The sequence below is a fragment of the Pseudonaja textilis genome, chromosome 2 (genome assembly GCF_049901715.1).
Source record: "Pseudonaja textilis isolate UNSWEBS1 chromosome 2, rPseTex1.2, whole genome shotgun sequence".
NCBI classification, from domain to species: Eukaryota; Metazoa; Chordata; class Lepidosauria; order Squamata; family Elapidae; genus Pseudonaja; species Pseudonaja textilis.
In genome coordinates this window covers 104,074,989-104,094,920 of record NC_141991.1, presented here as the reverse complement: position 1 = coordinate 104,094,920, position 19,932 = coordinate 104,074,989, and the positions used below count along the sequence as shown (strand labels likewise).

General features: G+C 36.6%; 1 protein-coding gene across 1 annotated transcript in view; it reads right to left on the bottom strand.

Annotated features, from left to right (window-relative positions):
- Positions 1 to 678: 678 nt before the first annotated feature.
- The window catches only part of LOC113437206 (uncharacterized), a 48,591-nt gene continuing 29,337 nt past the window's right edge, over positions 679 to 19,932 (bottom strand). Inside the window, exons 47-76 of the mRNA XM_087923174.1 lie at positions 19,773 to 19,876; positions 19,123 to 19,261; positions 18,424 to 18,542; positions 18,178 to 18,327; positions 16,791 to 16,961; positions 16,168 to 16,471; positions 14,504 to 14,565; positions 13,559 to 13,646; positions 13,347 to 13,464; positions 12,061 to 12,184; positions 11,840 to 11,976; positions 10,774 to 11,029; positions 10,006 to 10,248; positions 9,733 to 9,909; positions 9,498 to 9,643; positions 9,310 to 9,400; positions 8,836 to 9,225; positions 7,908 to 8,034; positions 7,337 to 7,455; positions 6,452 to 6,648; positions 5,957 to 6,140; positions 5,670 to 5,835; positions 4,928 to 5,052; positions 4,185 to 4,493; positions 3,315 to 3,515; positions 2,667 to 2,795; positions 2,412 to 2,582; positions 2,219 to 2,323; positions 1,894 to 1,989; positions 679 to 961 (exon numbers count right to left, since the gene is read on the bottom strand). Of these exons, the coding sequence (XP_087779300.1) occupies positions 806 to 961; positions 1,894 to 1,989; positions 2,219 to 2,323; positions 2,412 to 2,582; positions 2,667 to 2,795; positions 3,315 to 3,515; positions 4,185 to 4,493; positions 4,928 to 5,052; positions 5,670 to 5,835; positions 5,957 to 6,140; positions 6,452 to 6,648; positions 7,337 to 7,455; positions 7,908 to 8,034; positions 8,836 to 9,225; positions 9,310 to 9,400; positions 9,498 to 9,643; positions 9,733 to 9,909; positions 10,006 to 10,248; positions 10,774 to 11,029; positions 11,840 to 11,976; positions 12,061 to 12,184; positions 13,347 to 13,464; positions 13,559 to 13,646; positions 14,504 to 14,565; positions 16,168 to 16,471; positions 16,791 to 16,961; positions 18,178 to 18,327; positions 18,424 to 18,542; positions 19,123 to 19,261; positions 19,773 to 19,876 (4,904 nt within the window). The 3' untranslated portion in view covers positions 679 to 805. The remainder of the gene's footprint in view (positions 962 to 1,893; positions 1,990 to 2,218; positions 2,324 to 2,411; positions 2,583 to 2,666; positions 2,796 to 3,314; positions 3,516 to 4,184; positions 4,494 to 4,927; positions 5,053 to 5,669; positions 5,836 to 5,956; positions 6,141 to 6,451; positions 6,649 to 7,336; positions 7,456 to 7,907; positions 8,035 to 8,835; positions 9,226 to 9,309; positions 9,401 to 9,497; positions 9,644 to 9,732; positions 9,910 to 10,005; positions 10,249 to 10,773; positions 11,030 to 11,839; positions 11,977 to 12,060; positions 12,185 to 13,346; positions 13,465 to 13,558; positions 13,647 to 14,503; positions 14,566 to 16,167; positions 16,472 to 16,790; positions 16,962 to 18,177; positions 18,328 to 18,423; positions 18,543 to 19,122; positions 19,262 to 19,772; positions 19,877 to 19,932) is intronic.

The following is a 19,932-nucleotide window of genomic DNA, read 5'->3' as shown; positions in this document are numbered from 1 at the left end:
TGGAGTGTCCTTGAATGCTGTGATATTACTTTGCACTTCCTTACTTCTGTCTATGCATTGACATCCCACATACAATGTTTGACATAGAATGCTGGACCAGCTGGGCTATAAATCTGATAATATAAGATCTTTTTAGGTGGGGTGTTAAAAAAACCAGATTATTAATTTAAGCCACCTTGAAATATTTATATATTAAGAAACAAATCTAGTGCTTTTTTTGCCATTAATCTTACAGTGAAACAATCTCTGCTTTGAAGAGCTATAGTAGTTACACCCTATAACAAACTTATAGAATATTATTAGAATATTATCAGACTGTAAGAAGGGCAATCTTTTACTGAGACTGTCTGCCACAGAATTTTGCAGGTTTGATTATGCCTTATGTCCTTTCTCTTTCTTACAGTTCAATGAATTAAGGGGAAAGCTGAGTTACTGCATTATCTAACTGGATAATTGTTATGTCGTTGTTCTGGATTTAAAAAAAAGATACTTCAGCCTCTTTTACCTAGGTAAAGGTTTCTATACATCTCTATCAAGGCCATCTTCTTTACTGTCTATAGTTCTTAAAGCCCATTTTTCCTTCTATGTGTTGGGAAGTTCATTTTTATTAAGAGGAAATATGAAAAAGGTGTATCGACAGGCTTAATAATAATGGGAAAATAAATCACAGAAAGTGGGTTTTTTCCAATTGCTATAATCTTTATTTTCTACAAACTGAGGCAAAATAAACAGTAATTACAGGGAGTGACAAAGAGCTTCACATTTTGCGCTTCTCTTCGGTCACTTTGCCATTTCCAGGGTGAGTTTATTCTTCGCTTATAACCACCTTCTTATGCACTTCGCGGCTCTTCACCCTGAGCTTGTTCACCTGGGATTCAGCAATGTCAGCCCGCTCCTCAGCTTCTTCTAGCTCATGCTGAATCTTGCGGAACTTGGAAAGGTTCACATTGGAAAGTTCCTCCTAAAAATTATTATTGAAATTAATAATTATTATTTTCCATTTATTGACAAATACTGACAAAAATTTAGATATTTAGATAGTATAACTGTTTTTTTAAAGAGGAAGGAAATGTAAAGGATAATATTTGTGACACACACACACACACACACATATTTCAAATCCACAAGTGAATCTTTTTCTTCTGTTTCTTGCAAAAGAGCAGCAGGAAATTGTTCCCTTGCATCCCATGTTATCCTCACTGGATATGCTTCAGGATGAAAGGTTCATAAAGCTACCAATCCAAAAATGCTACATAGATATTTTTATTTTTTTCCTCAGTAATAGACTATCTTAAAGGTAAGGGAAAAAGCAAGTGTTGGAAAACATAGGATGATTTTAAAAGATAGAAAATATTTTCCTGCTTCATTTTTAGAATACTTTTTAATTTGGGAGCTAAATAAAAGTTTAAAACGATTCTTTGGAATTAAGTAACCTTTGTCTAATTATAGTGTTTCAGATTTTATTAGCATTAAAGATATACTGGAATTACAAACTGGATTCTTGCTGCCTATCTGGAAGTAGCTAGTGTACATAAATGCAAGACTTAGAAGACATTTAATGTCCCTTTCAATCTTAAGTCTATGATTACTTATTTTTCATTTTTTTAATTGCCAAAAAAAGCAGCACATGCATTGAGAGAACTTTCTTACATACACACCAGGATTAAAGAGAAGATGCCAAGTTAGGCATTCCCTATAACAGGATTACTCCCAATTGCATAATTTAGACATATTTTAGCTTTTTACACCAGTCACAATTAGTGTTATGCTTTATATCCCTCAATTCATTGTGCCATATGCAGGTTAATTTGGTTTGTAATAACCTTTACTCTTTCTCTAATATTCTCTTTCACAATTCTAGTTCAAGCAACCCAACTTCAGAAAAATACTTACAGCTTCTTCAGATTGCCTCTTATATGCTTTCACTTTCATTTGCAATTTGTCCACCAGATCTTGGAGTCTCAGAACATTCTTCCTGTCTTCCTCAGACTGAACAAAATAGAAAAACACATACAATTATGAGAAGAAGATAGATAGATAGATAGATAGATAGATAGATAGATAGATAGATAGATAGATAGATAGATTCATAGATATTGATAGAGACAGAGAGAGAGAGGATATATATATATATATACATACAGAGAGAGAGAGAGAGAGAGAGAGAGAGATGAATACTGATGATCCTTCAAAGGTATCAAAAAATCTCTTTCCTTACCTGGTAAGTCAGCTCTTTCACTCGTCTCTCATATTTACGAACACCTTTAATGGCATCAGCACTACGCTTCTGCTCATTCTCAACCTCAGCTTCCAATTCACGCACCTGAAATACAGTTAACATTTAGCCCTTCCATCAGTACGCTTTATTATATGGTTAGAAATGCATGAAGGTGCATATAAGGAATACATACTCTATGCTCCAATTTTTGGATCTGCTTCTTGCCACCCTTCAATGCCAGCTGTTCTGCCTCATCAAGACGGTGCTGCAGATCCTTCACACTCTGGTCTAGATTTTTCTTCATCCTCTCCAAGTGGGCGCTGGTGTCTTGTTCCTTCTTCAGTTCTTCTGCCATCATAGCTGCCTATTTACAGAAAGATAAGTACCATTCAGAGAACCATTCAGACCAATTTTTAAAATGTTTTAAAGGAAAAGTGTTCCAACTCACATCTGTGATGGCTTTCTTGGCCTTCTCTTCTGCATTGCGTGCCTCCTGAATAGATTCCTCCATTTCACTCTGGATTTGTGAAATATCTGTTTCCAGCTTCTTCTTGGTATTGATCAAGCTGGTATTCTGTTTGGGGGAAGAACGGGATTTTTGTAAAGCAAGAAGGCTGACTTTGTCATTTGGATTCCTATTCTTTTGTAAAAAAAATATTGCTGAACATATTTATAGTTATTAAAAATACTATCATGCTAGCATGATGAGACTAGCCAGTTTTATTGTCCCCTCAAGTTATAGAGGAACAAGACGTGGCAGAACAGTGCTTCCACTGATTCTGTTGTGGGTAGAACCAATTATACTCAATCTAGCAGAGCTGAGACTTATTATATAAGTATTAAAAACTGGTGCCAAATTTGCTTAATTTCTTGTTTTATCTTCAATAAATATCCTCTTTAGTTGTGCTTCTTAAAATGCAAGCTTTGAAGCGGAAATGCTTTTCTCTCCTTACTACTTTACTATGTTTTTCAATTAAAGAGCAACATACAAAAGTTTCAAATAAATTTATATATATATATATATATATATATATATATATATATATATATATATATATATATATATATATATATATGAATGATTGCTCACTTCCTGGGTGTGGAGGAGCTGCACACGTTCACTAGCATCCAGAAGCTCCTGTTCAGCCACTTTTCTGGCTCTCTCTGTCTGTTCCAGAGCTGCCCGGAGCTCCTCAATCTCAGCCTGCATCAGGTTTGCTCTGCGCTCAATCATGGCCACTTGTTCCTTCAGATCATCCTGGCTTCTCAAAGCATCATCCAGATGTATTTGGGTATCCTAAAACAGGATATGGCAATATTTGTCTTGGGAAATGGTTGCAATACAAGCGGGGAAATGCAATTCTTTCTTGAATATCATGCTGGAGGTACTTGACCAGAGGTGGGTATTCAGCAGGTTCTGACCAGTTCTGGAGAATCGGTAGCAGAAATTTTGAGTAGTTCGGAGAACCAGCAAATGCCACCTCTGACTGGCCCCACCCCATCTATTCTCTGCCTCCCAAGTCCCAGCTGATTGGCTGGGTCTTCTTTTGTTGCCCTGCGCAGGAGAATGGAGCTGGAAAGCAGGTTAGTGGGGTGGGGAGGGAATGGAATTTTGCAGTAACCTTCCCCCTGGAGTGGGGTGGGAATGGAGATTTTACAGTATCTTTCCCCTGCCACGCCCACCAAGTCACACCCACCAAGCTCAGAGAACCCGTAGTAAAAGAAATTGAATCCCATCACTGTACTTGACAGAATAAGAAACGATCCCACCTTCCCGCATACCATGCCTCCCTCCCCATCCCCCCATCTTTAAATTACAATTTGTATTTTTATTGTTACTAGAAATATTTACTTCTGTGGTTTTATTATTTTTGATGTTGTAAGTCACCCAGTGTTGCCTGGTGGTAAGATGGGCATCAAACAAATTTAATAAATAAATAAGTAAAACATAGAAGTAAATATGTACCTTGAGCATCCCTTGTGTGTTCCTGAGGTTCTTCAGTGCTTCAGCAGCTTGACGGTTGGCATGGCTCAGTTGGATCTCCATCTCATTCAGATCACCCTCCATCTTCTTCTTAAGCCTCAGGGCATCATTCCTGCTCCTAATTTCAGCATCCAAGGTGCTCTGCATGGACTCTACTACCCTCAGGTGATTCCTCTTCAGCTGATCAATTTCTTCATCCTTCTCTGCAATTCTTCTGTCAATGTCAGATTTCACCTGCTGGAGCTCCATTTGGATGCGCAGGAGTTTGCCTTCTTCATGTTCCAGAGAGGCCTTAAAGCATAAAAGATAATTTTATATAGCTATACAATAGGAGCTTCCAATAGTACATGTTCTCTGGAAAAAAAATGGATTCAGATGGATATTTTTCTCGAACAGAATGAAGATTCATCCAATTAATTGATTTTCAAAAAAAAAAAAATGAAATTTCAAAATGAAATTTTTATTCTTAGAAAAATTAATTAGCATATAGATACATGCTACTAATACTGTAATAATAGACTGATTACTGTCTGCTTGCCATGGTGTCTCCAAATTGGGAGTCAGTATGATACTGCATAGAATTTGCTGGAGGCTAAGAACTGCTGGTCAACAAAGTATTAGGGGAAATGGGATTTTGTGCTGACTTATATTCTTACAGTCTTTTAAGTAGCCTGTTTAATTATTTAAAATTTTATTTGCTTTTCTACAAATAATGACATGATTACCTCAGCCTCCTCCAAGGAGGCCTGGAGTTCACCCTTCTCCTGTTCAATCTGCTTCTTCACTTTCTCTAGTTCATGGATGGCCTTTCCTCCCTCAGCAACCTGTTCCGTTAGGTCAGATATCTCCTCTGTTGATTTCACACAAAATAAATAAGTAAATAAGTAAGTAAGTAAATAAATAAATAAATAAATAAATAAGAAAATATGGGCAGAGTTGGCAATTTTCATCATTCATCCTTGCTGTTTAGTTTATGGGTAAATATGATTAATATTTGAATTGTTCTGCATTGTTAGATCATTAGGATCAAGCAAAGTTTATATTTGCTTTCTTTTAACAACTAATTATCAAAAAGTTTTATAAGGTAAACAAGACAAAAATAATTACTCTGCATTTTACCACATCAACCAGGAACATACATAATAATAATATATATGCATGCTTATTCCAGCCTTGAGTTAAAGGAAGGTATGAAGATGTTTCAACCATATAGAATATGTTTATTTCAATATTGTGAAACATCAGCTAGTTGCTGTTACTCCTTTAGAGAAGAAAAACACTTGAAGAGATTTTCTGCATTGGGTCTAAAATAATATGACCATCCATGGTTACCTCGAATAATGTATATTATTTGCCTCAAACAACAGAAGAACTCAAAGGCAGTTCTGCATCATCCAATTTTTTTTCTTAGCTCTCCCAGGTAATAGATTCATAGTTCTATCCATGACTAGAAGAAAAACGGCTTACGCTGGAGATTCTTGTTCTCGCGCCTTAGAGTTTCCAGGTGATCCAAAGATTCCTCATACGCGTTCTTCATCTTGAAGAGCTCTGTGCTCAGAGACCGAGACTCCTTCTGGGAAGCTTCCAGTTCAGATTGTGTTTCCTCATATTTCTGTTTCCAGTCTGCCAGAATCTGTAAAGGGCAATGAGTTATCAGCATCATACACATTTGATTAAAACAATAAAATAATAAATTTAATTGGCCCAATGTCTTGGTGCAAAGTGTTCTTTTTTAAACATCAGGAGCAAAATACCTTGTCAAAGTTCTTCTGCTTCTTATCGAGAGCTGCACAAGCTGCATTGGACCTTTCCACATCAATCATCAAGTCCTCCACTTCATTCTGCAACCTCTGCTTGGTCTTTTCCAGGGAAGCACATTTGGAATTCACAGCTTCTACATGTTCCTCAGCTTCCTGCAGTCGCTGAGCAAGCTTTTTCCTGATGGAATACAATTATGGATAATATTTAGGGAGGCCTGGGATCATAATATCTCAACATATAAAAGCCCTCTTTTGTTATCATGTGCAGTAATGCCATTTGTGCCCATCACTCTGGCGGCAGTACAAACCTTATAGGTAACTTGACCTCAGCAGTTACATGTAGACACATTTTATAATCAAATGCATATATAGACAAATTCCCATCACATATACAAGGTGTATTTTGATGTTTTAATGTTTATATTAATGATGTCATCCTTTGTGTTTCACATACACATTTGTGCCACACACATACACATTTTTACTTACTTGGCTTCTTCTAACTCTTCTGTGCGCTGGATAGCATCTGTTTCATATTTGGTCCTCCATTGAGCAACTTCACTATTGGCTTTAGACAGTGACCGTTGAAGCTCAGCCTTGGCTTCCTGCTCCTCTTCAAACTGCTCCCGGAGCAAATCACAGTCATGGCGAGCTGACTGCAAGCCATGTGCTAGGGCATTTTTGGCCTGAGATAAAAAAAATATTAAGAATGATTTCAGAATTTTGTTTTTACCTTTTTATGCTTTACCTTTACCTTAATATGTTTGTTATGTCTGGTATTTTTTTTTTATCTATTTACTTATGTCTGAAACAGAGGTGGTATCCAGCAGGTTCTGACCAGTTCTGGAGAACCAGTTGTGGAAATTTTGAGTAGTTCGGAGAACCAGCAAATACCCCCTCTGACTGGAGATTTTACAGTATCCTTTCCCTGCCATGCCCACCAAGCCACGGCCACAGAACCGGTAGTAAAAAAAAATATATGAATCCACTGGTCTGAAATCTATTTACATTGTTTAGTTTGCTTTATTGACAAAATTGTTGAAGAGGAAGTGTTTAAAATGTAAAACAAATATATTAAACTCTCCTAGGTCATAGTCCCTTCCATATCTGAACTCACTTAAGATCCAACTTACAGAGCAGTTCCTTCTTCATTAATTCTCTTTCATCTATCTGCCTGCCTGCCTGCCTGTCTATCTATCTATCTGTCTGTCATCTTTGACCACCCTTTTCAAATTCATGATACTGGATGTCTAATAACAGTTTAAAATATATAAAAAACATAACTATAAAAATAATGTACACATTATTCACAGCAATACTGCTGTACCAACGGACAGAAGTATGACCTATGCAATACATAGACAAATTTCACACCTTCACTTCTTCCTCAAGCTGCCTCTTCAGTTCCTCAATCTGCTGTGTGAAGGCTTGTTTGCCTCTTGTGAGTTGAGAAATCAATGCATCTTTTTCCTCTACTTGGCGGGACAGTTCACCTAATAAAAAACATATGATTATAGTTTGTTCTGTAATGATCACAAAGAGCAAGAATAACTAATAAGTCTTCTTGGAAATTAGTAGTATTTATTTTCAACTTCAAACAGGTGTAGAAACAAGACAGGAACTAGTTTGGTGTGGTGATTAAAGACACTAGGCTTGAAATTGGACGTGAGTTCTATTCCTGCCTTAGACATGAACCTAGAAGGTCATTCTTGGCCATACTCCCAGTCCTAGAAAGAGGGTAAACTCTAGTGAAAAATGTGGACAAGAAAATTGCACAAATTTCTCTAGGCAGAAGGAAGGAAGGAAGGAAGGAAGGAAGGAAGGAAGGAAGGAAGGAAGGAAGGAAGGAAGGAAGGAAGGAAGGAAGGATTCAAGTATTATAAATGAATTAATGTTTATAATGGCAAAATATTACAGACTAACACAATTTGTTCCTTTGTGTTACCTGTTTCTGTCTGCAGACGTGCTCTTTGAGCATTGAGGTCATTAATTGTGCGCACATGTTCTTCCTCCTTTGTTTTAACCTCACTGAGTTGGTCTTCTAATGTACGGCATAACTTCTCAAGATTTGCCTAAATGTAAAAAGTCAAAAAAAGTGGCCTTTCATATATTGAGCACACAGTTCCCAACAGAGACTTATAATGTTTCTTTAAAGATAAAATGTTTATCTGTATAAAATAGGCAAGCCCCAATGTCTTTTGTCTTCCTCAGATGCTAGCAGCATTACACTTTAATCAAAAAGGAAATTTCAGACAGCGGAGGATGGAGGAAATGTATTTATCTTATAAATCACAAATAGTTCTTTCTGTTTTAGAATATATCTGTACAAGATTTTGTCCTTTAGAGTTTTAACAGTAACAATCATGATACTATTCAAAGGATGTAGTACCAGAATTTGCTTCAGAAGGACAGTTAATTACAAAGCAGTTTTTAAAAAAATCAAGTGCCAAACTCTTACAACCAATAGATAGCGAGAGTTGTCTTCTGAATATATAACTGAGCTGGCATGTTCCCATAGCTTACATGTAGCCATATATTTCAAAGCAGAAATCATGTCTGTCTTGTACAATTTATAAATTTTATATACATGGCTCAAAAATTATGCCAATGAACATATCATCTGTTGTAACACACATTTTGTAAATATGAATCATATGTCAAAGGCTTGTGGGTATATTTTAGTATTATTTTAGAATCTGGAAATTCAACATAAATATTAATTGCTTATTTATGGCACCATATTTTCATACATTGAAATGCTTACATATGCATAAGGATTACTGAAAACTGCTTTGCCCACATTATTAAATAAATCAAATGATTTGAATTATGTTCTGACTGTGCCTAAGATTGCCTATACTGCTATAGGATACCTTAGCTTTAGAGACAGATTCCATATTGCTTGCAAGATCATCAATCTCCATCTTCAGTTCACTCTTCTCCTTCTCCAGCTTCTGCTTCACTCGCTGCAGGTTATCTATTTGTTCCCCAAGTTCAGCTGCACTATCTGCGTGCTTCTTGCGGAGGGCAGCAGACGTAGCTTCATGCTGCAAGGTGGCCTCTTCAAGGTCCCGGCGCATTTTCTGAAATTCTGCCTCACGTTTCTTGTTCATCTCAATCTGAGCTACAGTTGCCCCACCGGCTTCCTCCAGACGCTCACTGATCTCTTCAAGTTCCCTGGAGAGATCGGCCCGCTGTTTCTCTGCTTTGGCGCGAGATGCCCGTTCTGCCTCAATCTCCTCTTCCAATTCCTCAATACGGGCCTAGAAAAAGACAACCATGAGTCCTGAAACTGGCTCCCAGAGAACTTAATTCTCCATTCAAAAAGGAACCACTTTGTGACAAACCTGCAGCTCCTTGATCTTCTTCTGAAGCTGGGAGCCCAGGACCTGTTCATCTTCAATCCTGCTCTGGAGTTGGCTGATTTCAAAGTCTTTCCTTATCACAACAAAATATAATGGGTTAGTCTCCAAATTAAATGTTAAGAGTATTCCAATTAACACAAAGGTCCATCACAATATACATTACTACTTACTTCTTCAGCTTTTCATCCAGCTGCTGCTTATCATTTTCCAAATCCATTGTGGATTCCTGAGCTAGCTTCAAATCCCCTTCTAGCTTCCTCTTAGCTCGTTCAAGGTCCATGCGAAGTTTCTTTTCTTGCTCCAGCGACCCTTCAAGCTGAAGACAAAGAGACCAGAGTGATTGTGCTGTCACAACAGTACCTCAACTTCAGACCAATTCTTCTCTGGGGATGATAGCACACTTACATCATCCACTTGCTGTTCCAGCTTGGTCTTTGCTTTGGTCAGAGTGTTCACTTTGTCCTCCTCTGCCTGCAGATCATCCAAGGTCTGTTGATGGGCCTCTTGCAGGGCTTTCTTCTCCTTGGTCAGTTTGGCAATGGTCTCATCCAAGACCGCCATCTCTTCAGTAAGGTTTTTCACCTTTAAACAGTGAACAGACAGAGTTAAAATGTTCTATGTATTCTGAAATGGCAATAGTGGGTCGCAATTTAATTTTGGTATATTTTTGACTAGTACCTTGTTTTCTGTAGCATGCTTTTCCTTTTCAACTTTGGCCAGTGTCAGCTCAAGATCATCAATGTCCTTCTTCAGTTCTGAGCATTCGTCCTCCAGTTTCCTCTTCTTGGCTGTCAATTCAGCATTCATTTCTTCTTCATCTTCAGCTCGCTCAGTCAACTCCTTAACTTTAGCTTCCAGTTGGATTTTGGTTTTGATTAGCTGGTCACATCTCTCCTCAGCATCTGCCAAGCCATCAGCTTCCTATGAAAGGAAGGTATAGATACTTTTTTCCAAAATGTTTTCTAATTAAATTATTCACAAATATAAAATTCCTAGTCTAATGGAAAAAGTAACTTTTTACTAAGAAATATTCACAGTAATAAACTCTCTTTATATTAATTGGAACAATAATAAAAGGCAAATTGACCAAGTCAATATGATGTAGAAAATATGTCCACTATTTATTGATTTGTGATGCTGCCCGACTGTAACTTTAATGAATATTGGTAGTCAGTTACATATGAAAACAAGACCTATTTCAATACAGTTCTTAAATGTATTTATGTGTTAGGTCATTTACTTCTTAATTATAACACTCTGAAACAGTATTACAGACATAGAATAAGTAAATATGATTTTGAGAGTATGTAGCAATATGAGGAAATCTCTTAATAATCCCAACCAAAACCTGCAGTGAAGTTTCATCTGGAAGCTTCAAATTACTGCTTGGTAAACTATATTGGATCATTAAATCAAACAACAATATTTAATATCTAATAGGCTTACAGCTTGGACTTGAAGCTGCAAGTCATTTTTCTCCTGCATCAGGGACACCATTTTTTCTTCTAGTTCCTTCACTTTGGCCTCTGCCTTAGCAAGACTCTCCTTCGTTTTCTCAAACTCTTCCTTCATGTTGGCCATTTCCTTTTCTGACTCTGCGCTCTTCAGCAGGGGCTTGATCTTGAAGTACAATTTCATCCAAGGCCAGTGCTTCACGTTCATGAATGAACGAACATTGTACTGAATAGTAAAGATGGATTCTCTGGAAGGAAAGCAAGATAAAACTGATAAGTTTAGAAGAAATTTGGAATATACATATATAATAAAAAAAATCAAGCTCTCGGCTTAATCACTAGCCTTATCAGTTGCAAGATTTGGAAATATTTTAAAATATGGTGACTATTGGCCAATATGTGGTACCATATGTCTAATTAATGCAAAATAATGCATTAGTTGGTTATATTGTACAACATATTGGGCAATTGTCATGTCATCAGATTTTAAATACTTTCACATTTATTTCTCTAGGAGTAAATACAAATATAAAGACTTACAAATGGGATAGGCACAAATAAATCTTATATTCCACACTTTGGATATCTCTAAATTTGTCCAAATAGCCTTTTTCTTTCTTTACAAAAATACTACATTGCATTTGCATAATTTTCACTAATGTAAGTTAAAGAATATAAAATAAGAAATATAGATTAATGCTTCTTCACAAAGCTTTTCAAGTGCATTTTTAAAAGAAGGTTTATACAGATAAATGTGAAATGAATATATTTCTAAATGCATAATTTCTGCCATGTTGTGCAACGAATTGTCCTGATGACCTGAGAATTTTCATGGCTACTTAGATCATTCATACATGACTTCTCAAATCTACTATTGCTAAATGTTTCTAAATGTTCTATACTATATACAGTATTATAGTCTGTTGTGCATGCTACAGTAGTTTTCCAACCATCAGTATAGTCCATGGTTCACAAGTTATCTGTTTGGGTATTGACGGTGATCCTTTTATGTGTCTCTTTGTGTATGTCTCATTTTATTTGTAATAACAAAACTGTACCTTCGTTCCATCATTTTCTGGAACTCAGACCTTGCTAAGAACCCACGACACATCGCTTGAGTACGTGTAATTAATTGTGCCAGCTTTTCATCTCTCATCTCCTCTAGAAGACCCAGAAGCCCAGCTTTGAAGAACACCTGGGTTGTGGAAGAGTAAGTATAATAAATATATAATTGTCCCATAAACAATGTTGCATTCAAACAGTCAAATTGTCATCTTACCTTGGTGTGGCCAAATTTATACTGGGTATGGTCAACATCAATGGATCCAAGAAGTTTCTCAGAAGCCTTCTTGCTATCTATGAATTGTCCCTCTGGGATGGCACTTGCATTCAGAACTTTGTATCTATTAAAGAAAGCAGAAGCTAAAGTTGCCTAACATTGGAAGCCATGACATTAAGAAGACATGTAGAAATGAAACTCATTTTGGTAAACATCCAAAGAAACATTTATCAACATTTGGACTACCTTCCCCACTCTGCCTCCTCTCTGCCCTGTACACAAATATACAACCAGAATCCATAATAGCTAAGGGGAAGACCAAAACTTGTATACAACATTGAAACATGTACAAAAGAGCATAACGTTTGCGTTTTGACACATTTTTATTAACTTGTCAATTTTGCATATATACACGACCAGCCCCTCAGATGACATTGTTAATAACCTGAGAGCTCTGGATAATGGTATCTATTACTAGGAAAGTTTAAGCCATACTCAAAAATTCTACTAAACAATCTGCTTTCAGTTCTGATGACAGTAAAACTATTTAGTGTTTCTTCCTGGCCTTTCAGTTTAGAGGATTAGAAGTTTGTCTTTAGTGAAGGGAAAGTAGTGTGTGCCTGTTTGCTGTTTTTTAACAGCCTTTCCAATCAGCATGAGAACAAACTCTCAGACCTACCAACTATGACTACTTCCTTAAAGTAAAGAGATTGGCCAGGGTGGCTGAATTTTCTAAAGGTTTATCAGTATCAACCTGTCATCATGTTTCTAAATGCTTTTGTTAGCGCAAAGTAATTCATACTATATAGAAATTTTGAATTATTCAAGTCTGTACAAGTAAACATCTGAAATTCCTGAACCAAATGTGTAATTCTTCATCATATCCCCAATTCTATTCTGTATAATGAAGAGCTATGAATCGAAGTAATAAGATTTTGTTATTTTCTCCCTTAAATTCTTAAGATAAATTCTATTATTTTATTTAATAAATAATATGCAGTAGTCCTGACAACTATATGGACATAACCCTGAACCTTTCCTGGCAACCTTTGCTGAAATAGTTTGCCATTGCCTTTTTAAGAATGAGAATTATTGTCCCAAATTCACCCAACTGGCTTCCATATCCAAGATAGGGTCAGAAAACCTAGGTTTCTCTGCTCCCCACTAGACCATATGGCACTACTTGCATTCAATAATTTGTGTTACTAAAATGTACATTGATGTAGGATGGAGACATTAAAAACAGCTAGAATCCAAACAAGCCAGTAACTGGAAATCAATCTGACCTCTGTTTGAAATCAGCATAAATAATCCTGCTGGGGAAGCCTTTCCTGCAAATTCGGATACCTTCAAGTACACCATTACATCTCAGTTGGTGCAATACAAGCTCATGTTCCATGGCGCCTTAGAAAAACCACAGGGAAAAAAAATGTTACAATTTGTACAAAAGGTAGATTACATTTTTCTTTTTAAAATCAAACACAGTTCTGTATCTTACCAGGAGTTTTAGTTTCATTGGGGATGAGGCAGCGCACAAAATGTGGATGAGTACTCCTCAGATTGGTCATCAGCTTGTTTAAGTTTTCCTGTAGGATTTGAAAACACAAAAATATTTTTGTTTTGTTTTTTAAAGCAAATTTATATCTTAAGAAAAAAACTAAAGAGTAAGCTCCACATTTTGCCATATGTAGCCAGAAAAAAAAAATACTGTGAACTTTCCCCCAATTCTCAGAAACAACCTTTTTAAAAACACTTTTGCCCTATTCTGTATCAGATTATATTTATATTGGTGTATTAGTTAACTTTTTTTAAGACAATGCATGTTCTTGACCTTTTGAGAGCATGTTACAGATATTTTAATTAAATGCTGTTGTGGTTAAGAAATGTTTAACAACTCAGGGCTTAAAGAAAAAGAACCAGCAGAATTGTGTACTGTGTTCGGTCTCTATAATCTTTACTGTGATGTATTCTCTTAAGGACCGTTGGTAGACTTCTATTGTTCCAGAATACTGTGAACTAATATTCGATTGTTCTTATCTTGCTTTTCCTCCTCTGAGAGGGATAAATATGTCTACTGCTCTATCAGTCTATGGATATAGAAAGCTGCTTTATGTGAAGTTAATCTATGTAGCAGATCAACTGGCAATAGCTTTGCAGTTGATCTCTTGTCCTATGTTCAACTCTGGTGGACTCTTCTCCTAACTTCTCCATTGGAAAACCACTGCCAATCAAGACTCAGACAATGGCTCTCCCATCTTCAATTCTGCAACCGCCAAAACCTGTATTTTTTGTGTGGCAGTAAAACAGTGTTCTATCACAGAGGTACATCTTCCCTCATATTCTACCCCTCCCCACAAATGTCCTCCATTTATACAGAGAGGCATGTCATTCCTGCACAAGTGTCCTTGATGGAATAAAGGATAAGAACATCTGAGTTCCATACCCTGAAAAGGGCAGACACAGTCTGGAAGGAGGAGCCCTTCTTCTTGGCAGCTTTCTTGCCCTCTGGGGAAAAAGAAAAGAAAAGGTGGGGGAACCACAATTAGACAGTTATCTGGGGCTTAATAATTTATCCTACAGATACCTATAATACCTAACAGTAGGTATTAGGTGTATCACATGCTTGTGTTACAGTTTGTTAAACAAGATATTTCAATCTTATATGTATGTGATTATAGTTATAAGAACTGCAGTTGGTGAGGCAAGAATTAAAGGCAGACAACACTGTTAGGTAAACTCTGATCAAATGCCAACCTTAAAAGTGGGAAATAGAACAATTAAACTTTCATTGATTTGGAAAAATATAGGAGAGAAAAGCTTTGTATTTGAAATATTCCTGTGCTCTGTCATAGGCTTATCTTCTATGTAGCAGTGGCTTCTTTTATAACTATAGTGTGAGCTGCTTAAGTACTCACACTACATCCAAATATATGGGCCATGTTTCTGAAGAAAGATTTATTGTAGGGACTGATGTGAAGTCTGTCTAAACCATACTGTGTGAGTTCACCTTATGCAAATCCAGAACACTGAAGCATACTATGGCTTAGCATGTTTGAGCCAGATCAGATAACAGATAACAGATAATCAGAGTTGGAAGGGACCTTGTAGGTCATCTAGTCCAACCCCCTGCCCAAGTGGGAGACCCTACACCATTTCTGACAAATGGCACTCCAATCTCTCCTTGAAAGTCTCAAGTGATGGCGCTCCCACAACTTCCGAGGGCAAGCTGTTCCATTGGTCGATTGTTCTCACTGTCAGAAAGTTTCTCCTTATTTCCAGGTTGAATCTCTCCTTGTTCAGTTTCCATCCTTTATTCCTTGTCTGGCCTACAGGCACTTTAGAAAATAGCTTGACCCCTTCCTCCCTGTGGCAGCCCCTCAAATATTGGAAGACTGCTATCATGTCTCCCCTGGTCCTTCTCTTCACTAGACTAGCCAAGCCCAGTTCCTGCAACCGTTCTTCATATGTTTTAGCCTCCAGTCCCCTAATCATCCTGGCTGCTCTTCTCTGTACTTTTTCTAGAGTCTCAACATCTTTTTTATAATGTGGTGAACAAAACTGGATGCGGTACTCTTACTAAGGCTTTATAGAGTGGTATTAGTACTTTCCTTGATCTTGATTGTATCCCCCTGTTAATACAACTTATACAATTTAATACAACTCAGCTCATATATTTATTTGTATTTCTTTGAAAATTATACATTTGGAGTTTTTGTGGCAGAAAATTAAAAGAGCAACTATAGTGTACTGGTTAAGTCCTGGACTGAAGAGATTTCAGCATGACTCACAATATTTTTGGTCAGTGTGGGTCACTTGGCTAGTCTTGGTCTGTCATCCCAGCCAACCTCATAAGGTTGTCATGAGGATAAAGCTCTCAGAGAAAAGGTGAAACATAAGTACTTTAGCTAATGTTAATGTTGGGGTTATTTATAGAACATGGGGCAAGGATGTGCCAAGGGTCCGTAGGAGAAGCTAAAAACTATAAAACATTACATCCCTAACTTGTTTTTAAAAAAATCACCTGGGAACAGCACTGAGCTATTCTTTACATGGGCAGTTTTGACTCTAAATTATGTTTATAAATCTATTTCAAGTGTTAAGAATTACCTTCTGCTGGACGGTCAGCAAACAGTAAGGCCAAGGTCTTCATGGAAGACTTCTGATACAGACCCACCACGGTTTCATTCAGGGGGTCCTTGTTCTTGTCCAGCCAGCCACTAATGTTGTAATCAACAGTGCCAGCATAATGTACAAGGGAGAAATGAGCTTCAGCTTTGCCTTTGCCAGGCTTGGGTTTCTGGAAGTTGTTGCTCTTGCCAAGGTGCTGGTCATAGAGCTTGTTCTTGAAAGATGTGTCTGTTGCCTTGGGAAACATGCATTCTTCCTCCAAGATGGAGAAAATGCCCATGGGCTGTAAAACAATGAGTGAAAGACAGTTAGCCACTACATGGACTAAGTTATTATATACTAATTTCAAATAATGTCATCATTAGTAATTTTCAGCCAAAAACAATGGTTTTCTTGTGATAGTCTATGAAGAAATATGATTAACAGCACAACAAGCATTCAAAAAATATATTGAGTAGGCAGGCATTGTTACAAATATACAGCTGCAACATAAAAGACATACCTTTATAGCTATAACCAGGGGTACAGCTCATTTATGCTAAAGCAGTTAACAGTCATTAGTTGAAATTACTGCAAAATTAAATATAACTTTTGATCAAAACCTTTTCAATGAGTTCAATGCAGGCAGCCAAGTCCATCCCAAAGTCAATGAACTCCCATTCAATTCCTTCTTTCTTGTACTCTTCTTGCTCCAGGACAAACATGTGATGGTTGAAAAACTGTTGCAGTTTCTCATTGGTGAAGTTGATGCAGAGCTGCTCCAAGCTGTTGAACTTGAAAGAGAAAAAAGGGAGAATTTGTTTTAAAAACACACAATGTATTATCCATTCTTAATTCTGGTGTCCAAATGTTTAATTGTATTTTTCATCTGTTTGTCTATATAATATCTGCAATCCAACAAGATAGACACAGACTTCAGGGAGTAATTAGGACTGCAGAAAAAACAATTACTACCAACCTGCCTTCCATCAAGAACCTGTATACTGCACGAGTCAAAAAGAAGGCTGTGAAAATATCTACAGACCCCTCATGTCCTGGACATAAACTGTGTCAACTCCTATCCTCAAAAAGACACTATAAAGCACTGCACATCAGAATAACTAGACACAAGGACAGTTTTTTCCCAAATTCCATCACTCTGCTAAACAAATAATTCCACTCAACACTGTCCAACTATTTACAAAATATGCGCTACTATTACTATTAATCTTCTCATCACTCCTTATCACCCATCCCCTCCCACTTGTGACTATATGACTGTAACTTTGTCGCTTATATCCTTATGATTTATATTGACTGTTTTTCAATATGATTTTTATTGACTGATTTGATTATTTATTGTACCTTATGACTATTATCAAGTGTTGTACCTTAAGATTCTTGACTCTTGACAAATGTATCTTTTCTTTTATGTACACTGAGAGCATTTGCATCAAGACAAATTCCTTGTGTGTCCAATCACACTTGGCCAATAAAGAATTCTATTCTATTCTATTCTATTCTATTCTATTCTATTCTATTCTATTCTATTCTGTTAGTATTATCTTATAAGGTTCTGCATTAGTATTATCTTATAAGGTTCTGCATTAAGCTCATAACTATTATACTGAAGGATAATTATAGATACTATAAACAGAATACTAATTTTTGACTAAATAAAATGGCTATATGTTTATTTTCTCCTTTGCATATGGATGGAATTGCTAATTAAATTACTTTCTTTCTTGGTTATGAATTTGCTAATCCCCAAACTGGCTAGCTGTTCAATTCTGAATATATGTGGGATCAATTATACATGTGTGCACATTGACATATTTTTTAGAAGTCTGCTGCAATGTTCTTTAAGTTGAAAATTGCAAATAAAAAAAATCTAGGTCTGTGTTATGAACTAACAAAAACATTTCAGAACAAAGATAATAGAACAAAACTGAGATAGGAAGACTGGATAACAAAAACCATCTACTTGGTCCCAAGGTTTCATTTCCTTACATCAAAGATCTCAAAGCCAGCAATGTCTAGCACACCAATGAAGTATTGTCTGGGTTGTTTGGTATCCAATTGTTGGTTGATACGAACGACCATCCACAAGAACATCTTCTCAAAGATAGCTTTAGCCAGAGCACCTACATTATTGTAGACCTAGAAGAACAAATTGGTGACATATGCAACATGGAACATTCACGTAAAGAGTGTAATAAATATTTTACCTTTCCCTTTGATTTTAGAAAGACTTACCTGCTGGACAGTTTGGCCTTTGGTTACATATTCATTGCCGACCTTGACCCGGGGATAGCACAGAGCTTTCAACAGATCTGCTGAGTTGAGATTCGTGAGGTAAGCAGCCTTGTCAGCAACTGAAAATAGACAAGAAAGAGTTAGAGTCTTTTTTATTATAAATCTCATGCAGTATGAAATACTTAAGTAATGGACATCAAAATCAGACTGGAAAAATTCAAGAAAAGAAGATATGATCGGTGTATATAAGAAAAACTATAATTTCCAATTCTTCTAGAAGACCAAAACCAATTCTAATTTTGACAAAAAGACCATCCAGATTTTTTTTTACCAACTTCTAATTTAATTAGCATTTTGAATTATTGATTTGGTTAACAATTGAATTATTGTATTATTTGGGAGAGGCCACCCTAAAGCAGATGCGTACAACTAGAGTCAGCTTAGTAGGAAGTAGAGATGATCACACTGCCAAAGTTTGCTGAAGGTATGTATATCTAGCAAATGGCAAAATAGCAATTTTCCTATGTATTTGCTTCTAAAACTAAACTTTTCAAAAGCACCGTGTCTTTGCGTAGTAAGGAAAATACTTATAATAAAATGCAATATCCTAGCAGTTCTGTAAACGATATGTTGTACTGCATCCTCCATATCATATTCGGAGGCTTAGCATATCATGTTTGTCATTCTGTAGCCAAATACCTTCAGTGCCGTCTGGCTCAGCCTGCTCCTCTCGCTGCTTCTGCTTGAATTTCATATTCCCATAGTGCATAACAGCTCCAGTCAGCTTGTAAATGGCTGTCTTTTCCTCAGCAGTGAAGCCCAGGATGTCAATGGCACTCTGGCAATGAAATCTATAGTCAAAATACTGCCTGATATGCTAGATGAAAGCACAATGCTACATTCTAGTAACAAGTGACCTGCGGGATTTTTTTTTTCTTTTTACTGGCCTTGAAATACTGCATCAAGATAGAAAATCCTTCTGGAAAAGGAGTTAGCAAGTCCTTTAGGTTCCCTTGATTTCCAACATGCCCACATGGCTTCATTAGTGTTTTTGGTCAGCACTAAACTATGATGACTCATTATAAAAAGGGAAAAATCTGAAAGGAAGAATATCAAAACCCTTTTTTGTAGCAGTGGCAGTAATAAGTTTAGTTTAAAAGAAAGATGGGAAAAGGGAATTTCCTTCCACTATTGCTATTCCCTGAAGCACTCTGACTGAAACACCAGAGTTTCTACTGGGACATTTACAAAATATTTTCACTCATAATATAATTGGGCCAAAAAATGGTATACCAAAAATGGATATGTAATGAAGTTAATATTTCATGTCAATTTTGCAAATTACTTACGTCAGTTGCCATCAACTCTTCTTGATCATCAATGCTGGGAACAGTAATCTCACCCTGGCTGACAAAATGGAAGTCATATGGGTTGGTAGTGATCAGAAGCATCTCTGCATAAAAAGAAGCACAAACATGATTTCATTTTCAATCATCAGCACATTTGTAA